This window comes from Portunus trituberculatus, chromosome 17 (assembly GCF_017591435.1).
Source record: "Portunus trituberculatus isolate SZX2019 chromosome 17, ASM1759143v1, whole genome shotgun sequence".
Lineage (NCBI taxonomy): Eukaryota > Metazoa > Arthropoda > Malacostraca > Decapoda > Portunidae > Portunus > Portunus trituberculatus.
The window spans coordinates 22,845,375-22,865,374 of NC_059271.1; the positions used below are offsets into that span (position 1 = coordinate 22,845,375).

At 39.4% G+C, this 20,000-nt stretch overlaps 1 protein-coding gene across 7 annotated transcripts in view; it reads left to right on the plus strand.

Annotated features, from left to right (window-relative positions):
- LOC123504973 (inactive dipeptidyl peptidase 10-like) overlaps positions 1-20,000 on the plus strand; it is a 286,150-nt gene that overhangs the window by 228,081 nt on the left and 38,069 nt on the right. For all 7 annotated transcript variants that reach the window (XM_045255953.1, XM_045255945.1, XM_045255952.1 and 4 more), the window contains one exon: positions 12,255-12,307. In XM_045255953.1, coding sequence (XP_045111888.1) covers positions 12,255-12,307 — 53 coding nt within the window. The remainder of the gene's footprint in view (positions 1-12,254; positions 12,308-20,000) is intronic.

Sequence of the window (20,000 nt, forward strand, 5' to 3'; positions counted from 1 at the left end):
TACTTTGGAGAAGGTAAAGGAATGAATATCATACGGTACAGAAAATTTAGGATACTGTATTTTGAAGGTGGAAAGCTTTGTTATGTAACAATACTCAAGTGTTGTCAGGACATGGAGCACTTTTACCACCTGAAAGATAAGGAAGAAAAAATAATCTATTACGGAAACAATCCAATAATTTTCGACGAAGACATTTTCTATCAATGTATATTTGATAAACATTCGAATATATATATATATATATATATATATATATATATATATATATATATATATATATATATATATATATATATATATATACATATATTGTTTTCAAAGTAACAACTCACGCTGAGAATGAGACGTCCAGAAACCCTGTCTATGTCGGGATAGACGTGTAAGGACAAGATAGATGGTGGTTGGGGACAGACTTCACCTGCCTGACGGAAACGAGTGCAGCGGGTAGGCCCAACACCTCACCCCTCCCCACGCCTCGCTTTTTCCCGCCAGTTCATGCGGAAAACCTTATATTAAACCAGGCGGCGGCAAAACTTTCCTTCGGGGCGAAAGCCAAACCTCGGTAGTGTCTCTTGTTGAATAGTTTTTGTATTAGCAACTTTTTTTTCGTTTTTCAAGTTTCAGAAATGTGGTACCTAAATTAATCCCAGTCTGCTCTTCTCCCAACCTTCTCCCTTATCCCTCCCTCACCTCCAATCTCTCCCTCTCTCCAATCTCCTTCCTCATCATCCCTTTCCTCACCCCAAAGTCTTCCTTACCCTTTTCCTGATCCCCTCCATTAGCTCAACCTCCTCCCTTAACCCCCAAACCCTCTCCCTAATCCCAGCCTTACCCCCTTCCTCTTTCCAATACCCTTCCTTATCCCCAGTCTCTCCACCATCACCTTCATCACCTTCTCCCTCACCTCCATCACGTTAACCTTCTCCCTCACCCCCTGTCTCTGCCTCTCCCACACCACCTCCATCCCCCCCTTACTGGCTCTGGCCGGGATAAGGTAATCATTTCTCACGGCCGAGGTAAAGCCTAAAAGTTAACGTCGCGTCGACCGTGAGAAACATCAAAGAAATATACCTGCCGCCAGTTTATCTGCGTGTAATTAGGTAAACAAGTTGTGGTATTTTTCTTCTTTTCTTCATAATATCCTGCAATTTCCATGTCAATATTGGTGAATTGGGCCAACATTTTCTTCATTTTGGTTTATTATTTTGTCCTGATTTTTTTTTTTTTTTATCTGCATTTGGGTTTTCATCTTGTAAGTTAGTTTCTCTTTTGGTTGTAAAAAGGTTTGCATTTGTTATATAATTTTGTTACATCTTTTTTCTCTTCACATTGGCTTAACGTTTTTTTCTTGCATTCTTTATCTTTTTTTTTATTTACGTTCTTAGAAGACCCACCTTTTATATAATTTAGTCACATATTTTCTTCTTACATTCGTTTAACATTCTTTCCATCCTTTTGCTCTTTTATTTTACTTTTTTTTTCCTTATTAACCTCTTTTCTATTTCATGTTTATACTTTTCTCTTATAATTTTGCATCTTTACTTTTTCTTTCCTTTTCAGTTCATATTTTTCATTTGCCTTTTTTTTTATTTTACTTTTCCCTTCGTTCATAAGGTTGCATAACAAGAATATACAGCATAATTGTGTGGCCGTTAGTTTGTTGTTCCTGACGGGGTTATTAGCGAGGAGGTGTGACGTCAGCACGAGTGATGGGCCATTCTCCGTAATCGCTTGTGCTGGGACTCAGACATTACTTTCTCTAATTTGGGTTGTAAGGAAAGGAAAGAATGAAGGAGGAATCTGATACACACCTACGTAATCTTCATCATTATTTCTCATCATTAACTTGTTACGTTTTGAGTTTATGTCACGTGTAGTTGTTTTTTTTTTTATGGAGGGTTTAGAGATAGAAAAAGTAAAAAAGTCAAACCTACACACACACACACACACACAAACAGGAGCATAAGAAAATAACGTAAACTGCAGGACACGAGGCAGCTGCTCTATAAAACATACACATATTTCCACCCATCATTCCTAATCATAAATTCATCCGGTCCATTTTTGATACTTCCCTATTGATTTACCGTCTCCTCCCTATCCCACACACACTTCACCTGCTCCTTTTATCCCATCTCATTTATCTGCTTCACACGCCAGATAAGAACTTGCCTGCCTGTGTGACTCCTTTCAAAAGTCACCGCGTTCCAGTCACTGAGTTTGATTGCCAGTGGTAGAGGAACAGGAAATGAGAAGTAAAGAGCAGCAGAGGAGGAGGAAGTGAGGAGCGATGGAAGGAGATGAAGAGAAGAGAAGAGGTGGTGGTGGAAACGAGGAGAAAATGAAATGAATAAGACGAGGATGAAGGCGATGGAGGAGACGGAAATAGGAGAAAGAGGAGGAGGAGAAGGAGGGAGAGATACGGGGAAAGAAATAGCAAAAGTAATGGAAAAAGGAAGGGGAAGGGAAATGAAGAAGACAAGGAGGAATGGAAGTAGGGGAATTGAAGGTGAACTAGAGACAGAAGGGAAAGTCAAGAGACAGAGAGGGAAAAAGAGAAAAGACACTGAAATTAAGAAAGAAAGAAGCGAAAAGAAACATAATGGGAAGGAAAGAAAGGGAAATAGAGAAGAGAGAAAGAAAGAAAATTAAAAGAGAAGAGAAAGTAGTAATAGAAAATAATAAACAAAGAGAACTGAAGGAAACAAAAAAAAAAAAAGGAGAGAGAAAAAAAAGACAAAGACAGAAGTGTAAAATGAACAAAGATAAGAGAGGAACGGAACAGAAGAGAATAAGAAGAGAGAATACTAAGACATATCAACACCTCACTGATTTCCTCTCCTCGTTATGGGCTCCAGAACACGCCATGCCCATCCCGGCGTGTCCGTGCCCCATAGTTCCTGTCAAGCGTGGACGAGCTGCAGGACACGAGGCAGCATCAAGGAAGGCTGGAGCTGTTAGTGAGCTACGCCTCTCACTCATGTTGCTGATGGAGTGTCCTGAAGGAGTCGCTGCTGGGGAGCTGAGGTTATATACATAGTCGTCGCTGTCATTATTGTTATCTTCGTCCTCGCTTTCTTCATACTCATTGTCATTATTTGTTAGTTGTTATCATGTTGTCTTTCATGTTATCCGTTTCACTAGTTCTTTCGAGTCATTAAGTTACGGTACGGATTACTAGTAGGTAAGATAGTCACCGTTACGACCATCACCAACATCCTCACCATTATCGTCATCGTCTGCATTGTTATTATTACCTATTTCATCTATACAAGTCCTTCCCATCAGTAATTTGTAAGCGTTCTGAAAATTAGATAAAAGTTTTCTTCTCCTCTTTAGTCCCATCAGTAATTTATAGCCTTTCTTCTCCTCTTTCTTCTTTCGTCACATCACTCACAGTCTCATGACCAAACGCCACTCAACTACGGCTCTCCAGTAAAACTTATACTTAAAATGATACTTTTCCGCAACCTCCTTTTACTCTCTCTCTCTCTCTCTCTCTCTCTCTCTCTCTCTCTCTCTCTCTCTCTCTCTCTCTCTCTCTCTCTCTCTCTCTCTCTCTCTCTCTCTCTCTCTCTCTCTCTCTCTCTCTCTCTCTCTCTCTCTCTCTCTCTCTCTCTCTCTCTCTCTCTCTCAACTTGACACAGTGTTGTGGTAAACTCTGAAACTCCTTACCTGCCTCTGTGTTTCCATCTTTCTATGACCTGAACTCATTTAAGAGGAAGGTTTCTTGACATTTATCCCATTCTTTGGCTAACTCTCTCGGACCTGCTCGGAGACTGGCATCTAAGTGGGTTTTTTTTTATTTAATCACTTGTGTTGTCCGTAGCCAAATTTCCCCTCTTACATAAAAAAAAAATGCTTCCAACCACAAAATTTGCTCCTGAGTGTGGAAAAAAAAAAACTTTGTGGTCTTCAATAGCCTTTTATGCACCTAATCCTTCATCTGCCAATTAGAAGGAACCATTCAAGTACGTAACTCTCCCCCATTATCTCTTTAAGGAATTCCGATTCTTTTCCTCTCCATCAGGTATCTTGAGCTTGATCTCTGAAAATTTATCCTAAAGAGTTCAAAGTGGGAATGGTGTTTGTCTACGTATCTCATGTTTTTTTTTTTTCTTAAATCTGCTTCGGTGAACTTTGCTACCTGTTCTTTATAATTTTCATATTTATAGTTAGGTAGGAAAACGGTATATAGAAAAATATTGAGGACCATAATCATAAACGTTTCAGCGCCGCACCTCTACTATTTCAAAAGTCTCCTGTTTAAGTGACACAAGTTTTCAAGGATGTTTTTTTTAGTTTTAATGACAAATGAACAAGATTACTACACAATTCACAAGGAAAACACTTGTCATCTCTGTGTCCTTAGAAAATAGTCGCGGTGAGAGAGCGGAGCGTTTCAGAATACAGGCCTGGTTGTTGCTTGGAAATAACTTGTTTTACTCTACGTTTTGCTAACGCTCCTTCACTGAAATTAGGTATTACTTTGAATTTTCACATGTAGAGAAAAAAACAAAACTATTTACGTCTGTTGAAAATATACTGTATCATGCTCATAATTTATACCTTTCTAACCCCTAAGCAAATAAATGGAATGCTAAATACGTGTGAATAAAAACTTTATGCTCTATACCACAACTCGGCATTTCTCGAGAACTTTGTCTGTTTTCATCAGATCGTAGTATCATTTACATCAAGATCATGACACAAACGCTGCTGTTGAATATTTAGTCCTATACCACTACAGATAAAAACAACGGAACACTTCCTCATTCATTCATTACTGGATCGGCACACGTTTTCATTTCTCTTTTATCTACGTTCATTTCTTGGATGTGGGAAAACGAGTGCAGGAATGACAAGGAAAAAAGAGAACGAAGCATTGTAGTCTTGACGCACTGCTTGTTATCTTAAAATTCTCCTAAACGAAGCAAAAATAAAAAAATAAAAAAACTGACAAGTGAACGAAATTACAAGAACTTTTGATGTGTGTGTGTGTGTGTGTGTGTGTGTGTTTCACTGTTTGATCTGCTGCAGTCTCTGACGAGACAGCCAGACGTTACCCTACGGAGCGAGCTCAGAGCTCATTATTTCCGATCTTCGGATAGGCCTGAGACCAGGCACACACCACACACCGGGACAACAAGGTCACAACTCCTCGATTTACATCCCGTACCTACTCACTGCTAGGTGAACAGGGGCTACACGTGAAAGGAGACACACCCAAATATCTCCATCCGGCCGGGGAATCGAACCCCGGTCCTCTGGCTTGTGGAGCCAGCGCTCTAACCACTGAACTACCGGGCGTGTGTGTGTGTGTGTGTGTGTTGGTACGGTTCATGGAGCACAACTGGTGGAAAGCAGCAGGAGTTGACGTGAAAGAATTGCAAACATAACACGCGTTGGTTGGCCTGGCCTGGAATGGACGGTAAAATTACGTAAATGATCCGCCCCGAATAGAGAAAACAATTACCATTACCTCGCCGGGATTTTGGAGCCGTTCGCTCAGTAATTGGCGTGAGAGTTGAGAACTGAACTGATGAAAAAGGAGGAGGAAGAAATAAAAAGATGACAACGCTTACATAGAGCAGAAGATCACGTCAAACACACACACACACACACACACACACACACACACACACACACACATACACACGGTAGATTAATTATGTATCAGTAATATTCAGTACATGATAATAACTTCACCTTTGGACTCACTTTACTATGTCCCATTAGACGATAAAACTATAAATAAACTGAATAAATAGATAAAATAAAATAGAGAAAGAACTATACTAAGATCAAATAATATACGCGTTAGTTATACCGAGAGAGAGAGAGAGAGAGAGAGAGAGAGAGAGAGAGAGAGAGAAAGAGAGAGAGAAAGAGAGAGAGTAGAAGATTGATAGGAATTAAACCCAGGCAATCCAAGTCACCAAGAGCCACCTCATCCCATCTCTCGCTGTGTGCATTTTATTTATTAATGACAAAGAAAAACTGACAAAGAGACGCAAACGAGGATGGAGGAAGGAAGGAGGCCCGGCAGAATGAAGTGAGGAATGAATGCTCTCAAAAAGACAATGCAGGAGAATAGGAAAGAAAAGAAAGAAAACAGACTCCCTCTTCACGACTCTCTCTCTCTCTCTCTCTCTCTCTCTCTCTCTCTCTCTCTCTCTCTCTCTCTCTCTCTCTCTCTCTCTCTCTCTCTCTCTCTCAAGGAGTGATTATTAATATGTAAGAGTCTGAATCACAAGTTACTATTGTTCTTAGTTTTTAATTTTCTTCGTCCACACTCATTTTGTACAATGCTGCTTGTACACACACACACACACACACACACACACACACACACACACACACACACACACACACACACACACACACACACACACACACACACACACACACACACACACACACACACACACACACACACACACACACACACACACACACACACACACACTGGAACAAATTTTCTCATGCAAACTTAGTCTTATTTCTTTTTTTTAATTCTTTTGTTTAAATCATCAACTTTATCATCACAACCACCACCGCCACCATTACCATTGTTTTTTCCTCCTCTTCTTTCTCCTCCTCCTTCTCCTTTGTAAAGAAAATGGTTTCTTATAATTATCTTTTTTTAATAGGGATAGTAGGAGTTACATTAGTTTTTTTTTTTTAATCTTTCCTGTATATATTTCTCTAGTTGTTCCTCTCAACAATGTGGGTGTGTTTTCTCGTGGTAGGTGGGGAGGAGCTTCATCTGTTCTATCCTTGCCTCCTACCATATAGCTTATTATAGTTGTAGTATATAGTAAACGAGTGACCTCGTCATATGTCATAAGACCTCATATCACTCGTCTTTCCTATGCATTCCTCCTCCTCCTCCTCCTCCTCCTCCTCCTCCTCCTCCTCCTCCTCCTTCTCCTCCTCCTCCTTGTACCTACATTTCAATATCCTGTTATTCTCCTTTCACACAAACATTATACACACAACAAGCAACAATTTTCTTAACATCATATCGTTTGTATCATTTCATATGCGTGTATATGAGCTTAGGGGAGAGAGAGAGAGAGAGAGAGAGAGAGAGAGAGAGAGAATTAAACTTAAATAGATCAAGATAAAGATTAGAAATGAAAAAACAGGGAGGAAGGAAATGAGGGAAGGGAAGACGGAGGAGGAGGAGGAGGAAGAAGAAGAAACAGGAGGCGGAGGAGGAGGATCATAATTACCATCTTTACAAACGGGGAATGAGGAACGATGGGAGAATATAATATAAGAGGTAAAAAGTCGGGGAAAAGGAAGGAGGGAAGAAAGAAGAACGAATGAAAGAAGGGGGGAGAAGGAAAGAAGGAATGAACACAGGACACATTTACGAAGGGCAAGTGAGGGAGATACTGATAAATAACGAAGAACATAGCAATCAGGGAGAATAAATGGAGGAGGGAGAGAACAAATAGACAAAGAACGAGTAAGGAGGGAGATAGGGAGAAAAGGGAAGAGGAGAATGAGAAAACGGAGTGAAAAACAAGATGGGAGAGGAAAAGGGGTGAATGGAAGGGAGAGTAAGGGTAAGAGTCTCAGGGGTAAAGGGCTTGTTTGTTTTGGGTGTTGGGTTACGCTCATGTGTGCCTCCTAAGGGTGGAAGGAACGAGAGGAGGAGGAGGAGGAGGAGAAGGAGGAGGAGGAGGTAGAGCAGGTCAAGAAGGAGTGGTGGGGGGGTTAAAGAAGAAGTGAAGTGAGGGGAATGGAGGAACAAAGGGAATGATGGAAGCTAGTTTGAGGGGCAAAGAGGGTTGGAATGGAGAACATCTAAGTTGATAAGGGGAATACGATTGATGGAAGTTAGTGGGAGGGAAATATTGAACGTGTCAGCGGGACAGAATTGGAGATCAGTGTGGGCAGAAGAGAGGAAAAGAGAAACCGGTCTAAGGAACTGGTTTATGAATACTAGAAAGAGGAAGTAAAAAGCAATGTTAGGCGTGTCTGAGAGGAAAGATTGGGAGATCAGTCTGGAGAGAAAGGGGAAATGATCAGGAGTGGGAGGAATGTTAAGGATGCCCGAGTGGAGAAGAAGAGAATAGGGAAGTCAGTTTAAGAAGAGATGAAAAGGAGCGGAAGGAGAGAAGGAAGAAATTAATACATTGTTAGTCTAGGAATAAAAGGATGGTGAGAGAGAGAGAGAGAGAGAGAGAGAGAGAGAGAGAGAGAGAGAGAGAGAGAAGAGTGGTATGGAGAAGAGGAAGAGTAGGATAGTAATGTGTGCTCTGCGTCCCCTGATGTTTGCCTCCAGCACAAAGCTTGCGCTGCCACGTGAACAGAGGCTCATTATTAAGGCTTGCCATTGATTATTTCTCCAGTACGGGGGCAGTTTGCGGCAGAATAGCTAAATTAAATGAATCACGTAAATACCTCTACTAGATATATAAGGTATTTAAGTAAATTTGTAGTGAATTTGTAAAGTAATGGTAGAATATGAAAATAGATAAATGTAAAGATCAGTGGATGAGTATATTATTTTGTTTTTTTTTCTCATACGTATATATAAGTATTTGAATATAGAGAAATCCGTAAAATTACTTAAAGAATGAAGTAAATAAGAAAAAATAATAAGTGAAAGAGAAAATAATATAAAGAAAAGGAAATTAAAAAAATGCTTCTCGCTGTGTTTCTCCAAAAAAAAAGGAAGGAGCATAAAAAGTCAGCTAATTTAGTCTTTCATTCAGCTGAGGTCGAAATGAAATAGACTAATTGATAAATAGCCAATTAAGTCATCACGTGTCTCACCCGCGTCACTGAATTATACCCACACTGAACCACTCCATCACGTCCCTCAAGTCACGTCCTTAATTAATCCTCCGCGCCAATAACCTCAATTATCATCCAGCCACACCACCACCACCACCACCATCACTTAATCCCCTCCTTTCACCTCATTCTTTCTCTATGCCTCACCACAACCCTCCTTCTCCCACCCACTCATATAATAACTGCTCCACCCACCCACCCACACCTCTCACCACTCTATCACTACGCTTCACCATCACCACCACACACACCCTTAAACTTCTCAACGGTTTATCTTAGTGCAGTGGAAGGTAATGAGGTTTTGATGTGGTTTTCATAAGTGATAGTTTAGTAGTGGCTGTCTAAAAGGGAGAATTATGATTTGTTAGAGAAGAAAAGTCATAGGAATCCGTGTGATATATATTTTTCGGCTTATGAAAATAATTCCCTTTAGAAAAAAAATCTTTAAAAATACGGAAGTAGGATGTGTACGCTATACCTACTAACTAACTATCTACGTAACTAAATAACTAACTACTTAACTCATTTACCTACTTTTCACTTACTAATTCAATCACTCACTCACTCACTCACTCACTCAGTAACTACCAAACCATGATAACCAACTAACTCAAACCTCACCGATTTCCCTTCCCTCACCACATACCCGAGGAAAGACGTGCATACCGTCACGTCACTAATCCCACGTCAATAACCCGCCGTCACACCCTGCCGTGTCACAATCAAGAGCTGAAGAGAAAGTCTGCTCACGAGAAGGAGTTTGCAAAGGATTTAAGTCGTAGAGGATAAGATGTCTGGAATAATTTTGTGTGTTTTGTTTAAGGATTTTTAAGATGGGAAAAGATTGGGGAAAGTAAAGTTTGGAGTGAGAATGATTGGCAAGGTTAATTTTTTGGCGGGAAAAGATTGGGGAAAGTAATGTTAGGAGTGAGAAAGATTGGAAACGGTAATTTTGGGAGAAGAAAAGATTGGAGAAAGATTGGCAGGGATAATTTTTGGGGGAAAGATTAGGGGAAAGTAATGTCTGGGGAGAGAAAGATTAGGGAGGAAAATTTTTGCTGGGTAAAGATATTTAGAAGCATGAGTGTTGATTGGAGGGGAGATAGTTTGTTAAATGGAAAGGATTAGAGTCCGTGATTTTTTTTTGGGGGAATACGAAGAATTATAAGTTTTGGTGATAATTTTTTTTTTTTTTTAGGGAAGGTGGGAAGAGAACTGAAGGCATTATTTATTCATTTGTTTATCATTATTATTATTATTGTTTTATTCTAGAATAGATAAGGTCATGAGGCGACTCTTTTTTTTTTAATGAGGGAAGGACATTGAAAATTCTTTACCGATGAAGAGATTCAAGGTGATTTTATTGAGAAGTAAGAGTTGGAAGGACACATTTCTTCTTTCCTTTTACAGTCTCCCTTCCAATCTAATGTTACGAAACTACCACATGATATCATGAGGAAACGCAAGTGTGTCCGTGTTCTCGCCAAACATCAAGTAAAGTATGCGAGTAATTGAATCATTAAGACTGTTTTCAAAGGCCAAATGAATAATTACGCGGATTTTCTCTCTCTCTCTCTCTCTCTCTCTCTCTCTCTCTCTCTCTCTCTCTCTCTCTCTCTCTCTCTCTCTCTCTCTCTCTCTCTCTCTCTCTCTCTCTCTCTCTCTCTCTCTCTCTCTCTCTCTCTCTCTCTCTCTCTCTCTCTCTCTCTCTCTTCTCCCTCTCTCTCTCTCTCTCCCTAAAATATCTACAATCCTATAATCACAAACATGCTCTTGAAGAACCTAACACTGACTTTTATTAGCATCTGTTAAAACTCAACGAGGTAAAGGATCGAGATATTTGAGAATACGAGAATGCGTTTGAAGTGTATAACTAAGAAAGACAAGTGTCAAGAAGTTACACGTGGTCATGGAAGATATAAACTGTGTAGGAATGAAACAATTGAAACATAAGTACATAAAGAAAAAAAATGTTGGTATAAAAGGAAGGTAATGATTAAACAAGTAGCATGCAAGAGTTAAGATGCGAGTAATCATAAGAAACGTGTGGAATGTCTTCAATCCCTACGACAGCGTGCACCACACATGGCCACTCGCACGACGCTGCCAAAAAAGGTGCTGGAATGCTACGAGAAACAGAAAACGGGCTGAACACGAATGGCTAACACGAGGAACACTTGAGAGAGAGAGAGAGAGAGAGAGAGAGAGAGAGAGAGAGAGAGAGAGAGAGACAGACAGACAGACAGACAGACAGACAGACAGAGAGACAGAGAGAGAGAGAGAGAGAGAGAGAGAGAGAGAGAGAGAGAGAGACCGTCCAAGATAATACAGGAGGAAGTCTTTATGGTTATATTCTAATTGTCTTTGAAATCAGACATCAGTATTTTCTCTCCCCATCAAGACCTCTTACATAGAATATCCACTGCCTTCTTTGCCTCCTTTCTCGTGGCTTGTCATTTTCTTGTTTCTCTCTCACATTTTTGCTTCTGTTTTTTTTTTTCTTCCTTTTCTGGTTCTCTTTTCATCTTCAATAGAGCAATTCCCGGCCATCCACTTCTCTATTTCTAACCTCCTTCTCTACTTTTATTTTTTTTTTTTGCTGGTTTTTTTTTTTTATTATAGTCTTTTTTTTGTTTCTGTCATTCCTAATCCAGTATCATTCAATTTCTTATGCTTGTTTTTACACTCCTTCTTCTTTTTCTTCTTTTTCTTCTTTTCTTCTACTTCTTCGCCTTCGTCTTCATCTTTTTCTTCTTTTCTTCTTCTTCTTCTTCTTCTTCTTCTTCTTCTTCTTCTTGAGCCAGGGACGCACCTTCTCATCGTTCTTTCTTTCTCATCTTTCCTTTCTTCAAACATTTATCAAGTCGCTGCTTCCTCCTCCATTTCTTCGGTCCACTCTTCTTCCTCACTTTCCTCCGTCCCCTCGTCCATCTTGTTTTCTTTCTAACATTTCTCTTCGTCCACTCACTCATTTTACTCTTTTTTTTATTATTTTTTGTCCCTAAGAATTTCAGTTTCATCTCATCATATCTTTGAAGGTTTTACAGATTGTCTTAATTTTTTCACCTTAAATTCCTCAGTTTCCTTTCCTTGGTTTCCTTTAGTGTTTAATTTTTCCTCGCCCTTCGTTTCTTCACATACACGTGCATAACCTACACATCTTTCTGTTTCAATCGGCGAAGTTGAGCATCGTTGTGTCGGATTAGTATGCTTGAATGTGTGACCGCCTGAGAATACTAGATGTTGTTGGCATTTTTTCTTATCAGACTATCTCCTTCGCTACACCAGTATGGAATTCTTTGATCTTGTAATGTTTATGTTCAAGAAGAAAACGAGAAATATGATCTTAAATGAAATGAAAAAGCTGTTTCAATAAGGGATCGTGTTAGGTTATACGTACATTCAAGAATCCACTAATTTCTTTCTCTTTCCTCCGTCAGGTGTTCCGTCACTCCTTCAAGGCGAAGTACCACATCTTCAACTGCCAGACACAGTAAGTATATGCAGTCCGTAGTGTCAGCAATTAGAAGTAATAGACTTAACCTCTTCAGTACCATGACGCGTTTCCATATTCATTCTGCTTACTATATGTTGATTTTACACAGCTTCAGAAACTTTTGTGGGTTAAAATAGTGAAAAGTCTGGCCATTAATCATCTGACCTCAATAGACCCTTCCTAATGTCAATAAATCGTCTAATCAAACGTAAAACTCAAGGTAGAAATGAGTCCCAGTATTAAAGAGGTTAAGCTTGCTAGAGTAGAATAAGATAGGAAAAAATAACTTAAGTAATGGCAGGTGAATGTGGTAAACTCAGTAACCAGGTTGTTAGTGTCGAGTCAGTGTGGAATTTTTTTTATGACACAAATTTATGCATGTGTATGATAGGTAGAAATAAGTAGCCATATTTCATACAAGGCCTATCAAGTATAGGTTTGATGGGGTTCTTGCACCTTCCCTTGTCTCCCTGTGGTCTAATTCGTTACCCAGACTAATTAAGTGAAGAAGCATGAGAATTAACGATTTGATTTAATAGTAACTGTGATGGCACAAGTAAACCTTCTTAACCCCTTCAGTATTGGGGTGCATTTTTACCTTGAGTTTTGGATATAATTAGAAGATTTTATTTACATTAAGAAGGATCTATGGAGGTCAAAAGATTAACGGCCAGTCTCCACAATTGCAATCACCACATATGTTTATAAATCTGTATAAAATTGCCTTATAGTAAGCCTAATGAATATCAAAACGTGCCATGGTACTGAAAAGGTTAAAATCAGCACTATATTATGATACTTCCTACCCTTCGTTTATACCCTTTCACTGAGCATCTCACGCGCTATCCCTTCCTATGTCTCTTAACTGCTTCTTTACTCTCCCCATCTCCCGTCGCTCTTGTCAGCTTCATCGCAAGGCACCGGTGTAAGAGTTTAGTTTAATTGATGTTACGTGTGTCTTTTGAGACTTACCTGAGTGAATTCACAGATACACCCGCTTAGGAAGAGAGTGGCCTGAGCGAGTGAGTTAGATAGTGGGACCATTTTACCTACGTAGATTTTGATTTGTGTCTTTCTTATTATTAGAGAGAGAGAGAGAGAGAGAGAGAGAGATTTACCTGCACTTGTGGTATGAAGTGTAATTCTCACCTGTTTTATGTAAAGCCAGGTAATCTCAACCATATCCTCTTTGATCCACCACCACCACCACCCACCACCACCACCACCACCACCACCACCACCACCTGACCGTCCCCTCACCCCACCAACTCTCCCCTCTGCGCAACCAACTTTCATTTTACCTCACTTCACCCTCACATACACCCTTACTACTCTCTCTCTCTCTCTCTCTCTCTCTCTCTCTCTCTCTCTCTCTCTCTCTCTCTCTCTCTCTCTCTCTCTCTCTCTCTCTCTCTCTCTCTCTCTCTCTCTCTCTCTCTCTCTCTCTCTCTCTCTCTCTCTCTCTCTCCTTACTACATCATAGCATTCACCTCCCTTCATTTCCCTTCACCTGTATCCACCTTCCCTTCACTAATCCCTCATCTCCCCATCTTCCCTCACCTAATCCCTCCTTCCCTCCCTCTCCTTATCACTTTCCCTCACTTTCCCCTCCTCCAACACGCCTCAGTCTTCCTAATGTTGTGTTATCAAGCCTCATCACTGCGACCTTGCTTCCTCTTTCCTAGTTAGCTCCTATTTTCCTTCCTTGTTCTTGTTTTTCTTTCTCTCTCCTCTTCACGCTCCTTCCTTCCTTCCTTCCTTCCTCCTCGCAGTCACGTCTCTCTCTCTCTCTCTCTCTCTCTCTCTCTCTCTCTCTCTCTCTCTCTCTCTCTCTCTCTCTCTCTCTCTCTCTCTCCTAAAATTATCATATTTCATTGCTCTTTCTCCTTTATTCTTTCATTCTCTTGTTCTCATTACATATTTTTCTCTTCCTTTCTTCCTTCGCCTTCTTTTTATCTATTCTTCTCATTCTTATCTATTATTACCATTTTCTTCAGTTCTTTCTTTTATCTTTTTGTCTTTATTTCGCCTTTTTTTCTTTGCAATTATGTCTGAGTAATTTTTTTTCTTTTGTTCCACTTCTCTTTCTTTTCTTTTTTTTTTTTTTTTGTGTATCCTTCCGTGTTAAATTCACTGCATTTTTCTTTTTGTGTTAATTTTCCTTGTTTTATTCTTTTATTCTCTTCGTTGTCTTTCTCTTCTTCCATTTTCTTCCTTTTTTTTCTTTTTATTCCTCATTATTTGCTTATTTCTTTTACCTCTTCGTTCTCTTCACTTTTCATTTTTCGCTCTCTGCCTTCTCCTCCTTTATTCACCTTTTCCCACTTTTCTCATTCCTTTTTTTTTTTTTCATTTCATGTTCTTCCTATTTCTCCCTCTCGTCTTCCTCTTTCAATTTTCTTTTCTTTCACTTTGTCCTCTCCCCTGTTTATTTTGATCCCTTCATTCCATTTCATTTTCATCTTCTTTCTCGGTTCCATCATTTTATTCTTCCTCTTCTCCTTTCAACACATATTTTCTTTCTATCACTTTCTCTTTCTATCTCATTTTCATCTCTTTCTTCTTCCCCATTTTTTTTTCTTCTCCACCTTGCTCTTCTCTTCCTCACTCCCATTCCCTTGCTTCTTCATTTTCTTTTCTTTTTTCTTTTCTATCTTCTTCCTCCTCCTATCATCCCTCTGTTATGGCTTGGTGCAGTATTATACCAACTGAGGAAGAAGAAGAGGAGGAGGAGGAGGAGGAGGAGGAGGAGGAGGAGGAGGAGGAGGAGGAGGAGGAGGAGGAAACACGAAAGATACACTTAGTCATCAGCATGAGTGACTTCCCTTCCCTTTCTTCCTCCTTCCTTCCTTCCTTCCTTCCTTCCTTCCTTCCTTCCTCAACTCTCTCTCTCTCTCTCTCTCTCTCTCTCTCTCTCTCTCTCTCTCTCTCTCTCTCTCTCTCTCTCTTCCGCATCGTTGACCCCTTATCTTTTTTTCGCTGTTTTGTAGGATTTTTAGGTGTTTGTTTTGCTTTATTTTATGTGTTTTTTGTGGGGTCCTTATTCGTCGATTTCTTGTGTTGATGTCCTTCACTTCAGTCTGTTTTTGGCACGATATTATTTATTTGGCCTTCTGATGGAGGAAGTGGAAGAGAAAAAACGTGAATATTAGTCTTGTGTGTTTTATTTTATTTTGCTTCTCTCTCTCTCTCTCTCTCTCTCTCTCTCTCTCTCTCTCTCTCTCTCTCTCTCTCTCTCTCTCTCGCTCTATTTTTTTTATCGTCGTCGTCGTTGTTGGCAGTGTTAACGTCTTTTCTCTTGTTTTACTGTCTTCGTCGTGGTTCTTCTTTTCTTCTTATTGTTCTTTCCTCCCTCAATTCGTAATATTTTCTCTCTTTCCTTTTTTGCTGCTGTCCTCACCCAACGTTGTTATTCTTCCTTGTTCATCCTCTTACTCTTGTTCTTGTTCGTATTTTTCATCATTATTACCATCAATGTTACTATTACAATCATTACCACTATTCACTTCCCAATCCTTTTTGCTTTTTGCTGCTGGCATCACCCGTACTCTCCCTTTTACTCTTAATCTTGTTCATGTTATTATTTTTTCAGCATTACCACCATCAGTGTTACTATTACTATCATCACCACCATTCAGTCCCAATCCCTTTCCTGCTGCCACAATTCCGCAACAAAAATAGTATTAAATAAACCAGTTAAGTATATGAAGTGCAAAATTTGATGAGAGAGAGAGGTCTTGCTTGCCTAGAAGTGAGGGGAATTAGGTCGCGGTAGTGTTGAGTGTGGGTCTGAATGGCGCACAGACGCGTGTTGGGGTCATTCCGCTGGCTGAGGCGCGCCAGCCTGATGATATTGTGGTGCTGCTTCCGGGAATGTGTGCCGGCGAGGTGCATGTTGCTGTTGTTGGTCCTAATGGTGGTGGTAGTGGTGGTGGTGGTGGTGGTGGTGGTAGTAGTATTGTTATGTTGATATTGATAATGCTTCTAGTACTACTTCTACTGTTTCTACTACTACTACTATTACTATTATTACTATCATTATTATTGCTACTTCTACTTTTACTACTACTACTACTACTACTGCTACTACTACTACTATTAGCATTACAACAACAAATACTACTTCTACTAATACTGCTACTGTAGTACTATTACTACTACTAACATTATCCCCATCACTACTTTACTTTATGATTTTTTTTATCTATTTATCTAAATAACTGTCTAATGGTACAAAAACAAGTGGAGGCGTGGAGAAAATCTCTTATCTTAGTGCTCCTAAAAGTCACCAAAAGACCTAAAATGAAAGAAGTTGGTCACTTTAACACCCGATGTGTTTTGATACTCCAATTCTTAGCATAAGGGAAGCAACATGCAGCTTGAAGCAGTGCTGTGATTATTATTTATATTTATTTATATCAACTCAAGTGATGAGAGTTATTTTATAACATCCGTTCATCAAATTTTTGATGATCTAGTAAGTTCATCCTCTTAGATCGAACAACCTTCCCTAGATATATAGATATGTTTTGGTAATAATTTCTCATATGTCTGACTCAGTAATATCGTTAAGGTGTTTTTGCTCTTATCTCAGTGACAGATTGCGACATTCATAAAGTTTGCGAAGGGCGGCAACGAGATGGTGATATTTCGTGTTTGTCAGTTATACATTAAGAATAGATTTCAGTATTCTCTTTTAATATTTTCAGATTCAAATTGGCTTGAAGTGAAGAGGTTGTTCTTGTCATCACCTTTGTTTTTTAAGTATAGTTATGGAGTTACAAGAAGTGCAAGTTCAGAGAAGTAGTTTATGTATAGACTATTTTTATATGCACCAACTAAGCTTCATGAATTGGATTCACATTGTCATGGTAGAAGTTTAAATTTTGTTTTTTTGTTGTTCAAGTGAAATATTGTGCGAAAGAAATATATTCCTTAATGTTATCTATCACAGTGGCGGAGCTAAGGTGGCCGGAGAGGGCGGTCCGTCCCGGGCGGCACTTTTTGGGGAGGACTATTTTGGTCGTCACAGTTGTCAGTTTTACGTCAATAGGCCTGTACGTGCTATTGATTATTAGGCCTAATCTCATATTCTTGATACACAAGCCTAGATGCGCATATATATATATATATATATATATATATATATATATATATATATATATATATATATATATATATATATATATATATATATATATATATATATATATATATATATATAGTTATAGCAAACTCATTCCTCAAAACATGGCACACGCAACCACCATCAGGGGCTGAAGTAGTGATGGTGGTGGTGGTGGTGGTAGTAGTAGTAGTAGTAGTAGTAGTAGTAGCACTAGTAGTAGTGCTGGTAATGGTGGTGGTGGTTGTGGTAATAGTAGTAGGAAGAGTAGTAGTAGTAGTAGTACCAACAATAATGATAGTAGTAGTGGTAGATTACACACACACACACACACACACACACACACACACACACACACACACATTACATTTACCAAACCTTCACCACACCTGCACACATTTTGTAAATAGCTAAAGACACTCCATATATTACATGCAAAGATGTTAATTGCTGCTTATCGATTAATATAAGGGGACACTAAACTAAATATTTTCCTGTTCTGATGCCTAGTAAAATATTACATAACTACTCGTTCTTTGAAGTTTGTTGTATTTAGAAATGAATAGCTAATCTTCCAGGTCTTACGATGTCGTCAGTTAAATAAAAGTAATCCTATAGGACCGATTAGTTGTCTTTTTTTCCGATGGAAGGAAAGATACAAGCATGCAGACACACTGGTTATATTTGCTTGATGGTTGTTACATTAAGATGAAACAAGCGTAGAGTAACAAGCCATGGCCTGGTTAAGACATTCCTGATCAAAATGTCATATTATAGTTAATTATATCATCTTTTTTAGTATGAATATAAGTACAGGACAAGTTGTACTACCTATCTATGCAGTAGTATCAATACCACTCTGATGGCAGACTTTCTTTTTCAAGTTATATGTTAGTTAATAAGGCGACTGTGGCTACGCAAAGACAGACAGCGGCGCCTTGGTGCTACCCACCCTCCCACTCCCAGTACTCCTTAGTCTGTCCTGACGGCAGGAACTACCACATTTAAAAGCTTCCGGTTGATTTGAGACTTTATTGTAAGAGTGTTTTACGATTCTAGTGACATATTAACAAGATTTCTACACTCAAATGGCTCTAATTGAAGTGACTCATACGGGATTTCAAGTGTGTTTTTAAGGTTCTGGTGACAATAACAAGAATCCAATTCCTCTCATTGCTGGACTAAGCCACGAAACTAAACCAAAGAAGCAGGGCTACGTTATCAAAGTAAGTGTTTATTTAAGGCGAGCCACAACCAAGGTATAACTCAACATAAATCATCAAATGCCTTTCTTCCCATTTTTAATTGTTTTTATGTGAGGTAGAGGGGGAGGGTCCACCCGACCACAGACCCCGCCGCCATCTTTGATATCTCATTTATTAGTCATTTCAAGCCTTATTTCTCAGAATTATATGACTGTCTTGCCACAACATGTAGTCGCGTTACTAAGCTTTCATATCAGCTACTGAGATACACCCGCCATGGGCAGGTTTAAGTTTGGTGAAGTTTTAAGTGAGGGACAAGGGAGAGTCGACCCGTTCTCGGCCCCGCCGCCATCTTGGATATGCCTACCCCGACCCGCCCAGAACCTAGGATTATTTTCTTTAATTCCTGGACAGTTTATTTGTGTTGAATAGCAAGATTTTATGTTTTGTACAAGTATTTGATTGTGTTTAAAGTGTTTTTATTGCGTTTGTGGGGCGCTTTATGTTGTTGTTGTTGTTGTTTTTCGTGTTAAATAAGGCTGTTTTAGGCGCCAAATTTTCAGGACAGTCCTGGGAAAATTTTTGTTAGATGTGGTATCAAGGTGTTATTGTTTTCAAAAAATAGTTGATGTGTTTTAAAGTGTTTCGCTTTCCTGGTCAGTGGAATTTGTGGAGAGTGGAATTGTTTTCTAACGGTGTTAATGTTCCGATAATAATTTTGTTGCTACCCTTGTGAATGATTTATATCTGGCTGTAACTCTCTCAAAAGTGTTAGGAAACACTGTTCATATTCTTTAAAGTGTATTTCGTTCCTTTGAAGTGAGAATGGGCGGACATTTAATTTTTTTTAAGAAGGGTCAGGGCTCCAACATTTTTTTTTATAATTCTTTTAAAAGATCTTCAATATTACTGGGGTTTGGAATCTCTTTATATTTTTGGTATTAGTTCAAATATGAGCCAAGTCAGAATATGTAAAGGATTCGGGTCTGGCGGCGTTTTTTCGAGAGATCATTTTCAAAATTATTTACGTAACGTATATAAGCCCGCCAAGCCAGGCCAGGGCTGTGACGTCATCAGACCACCGGGCCAGGCCGTGGCGTCATCGGCCCACAGGGCAGGGCAGTAAGGCCACTCTGGCAAGAGCCTCCCAGATGTCTTCCTTTCCTGTCTCTCCTCGTCCATATCTAACATGATTTACTGTGTTTTATCGTGTGTGTGTGTGTGTGTGTGTGTGTGTGTGTGTGTGTGTGTGTGTGTGTGTGTGTGTGTGTGTGTGTATGTATGCCTGTCTATCTGTCTATTTGCCTGTGTGTGTGTGTGTGTGTGTGTGTGTGTGTGTGTGTGTGTGTGTGTGTGTGTG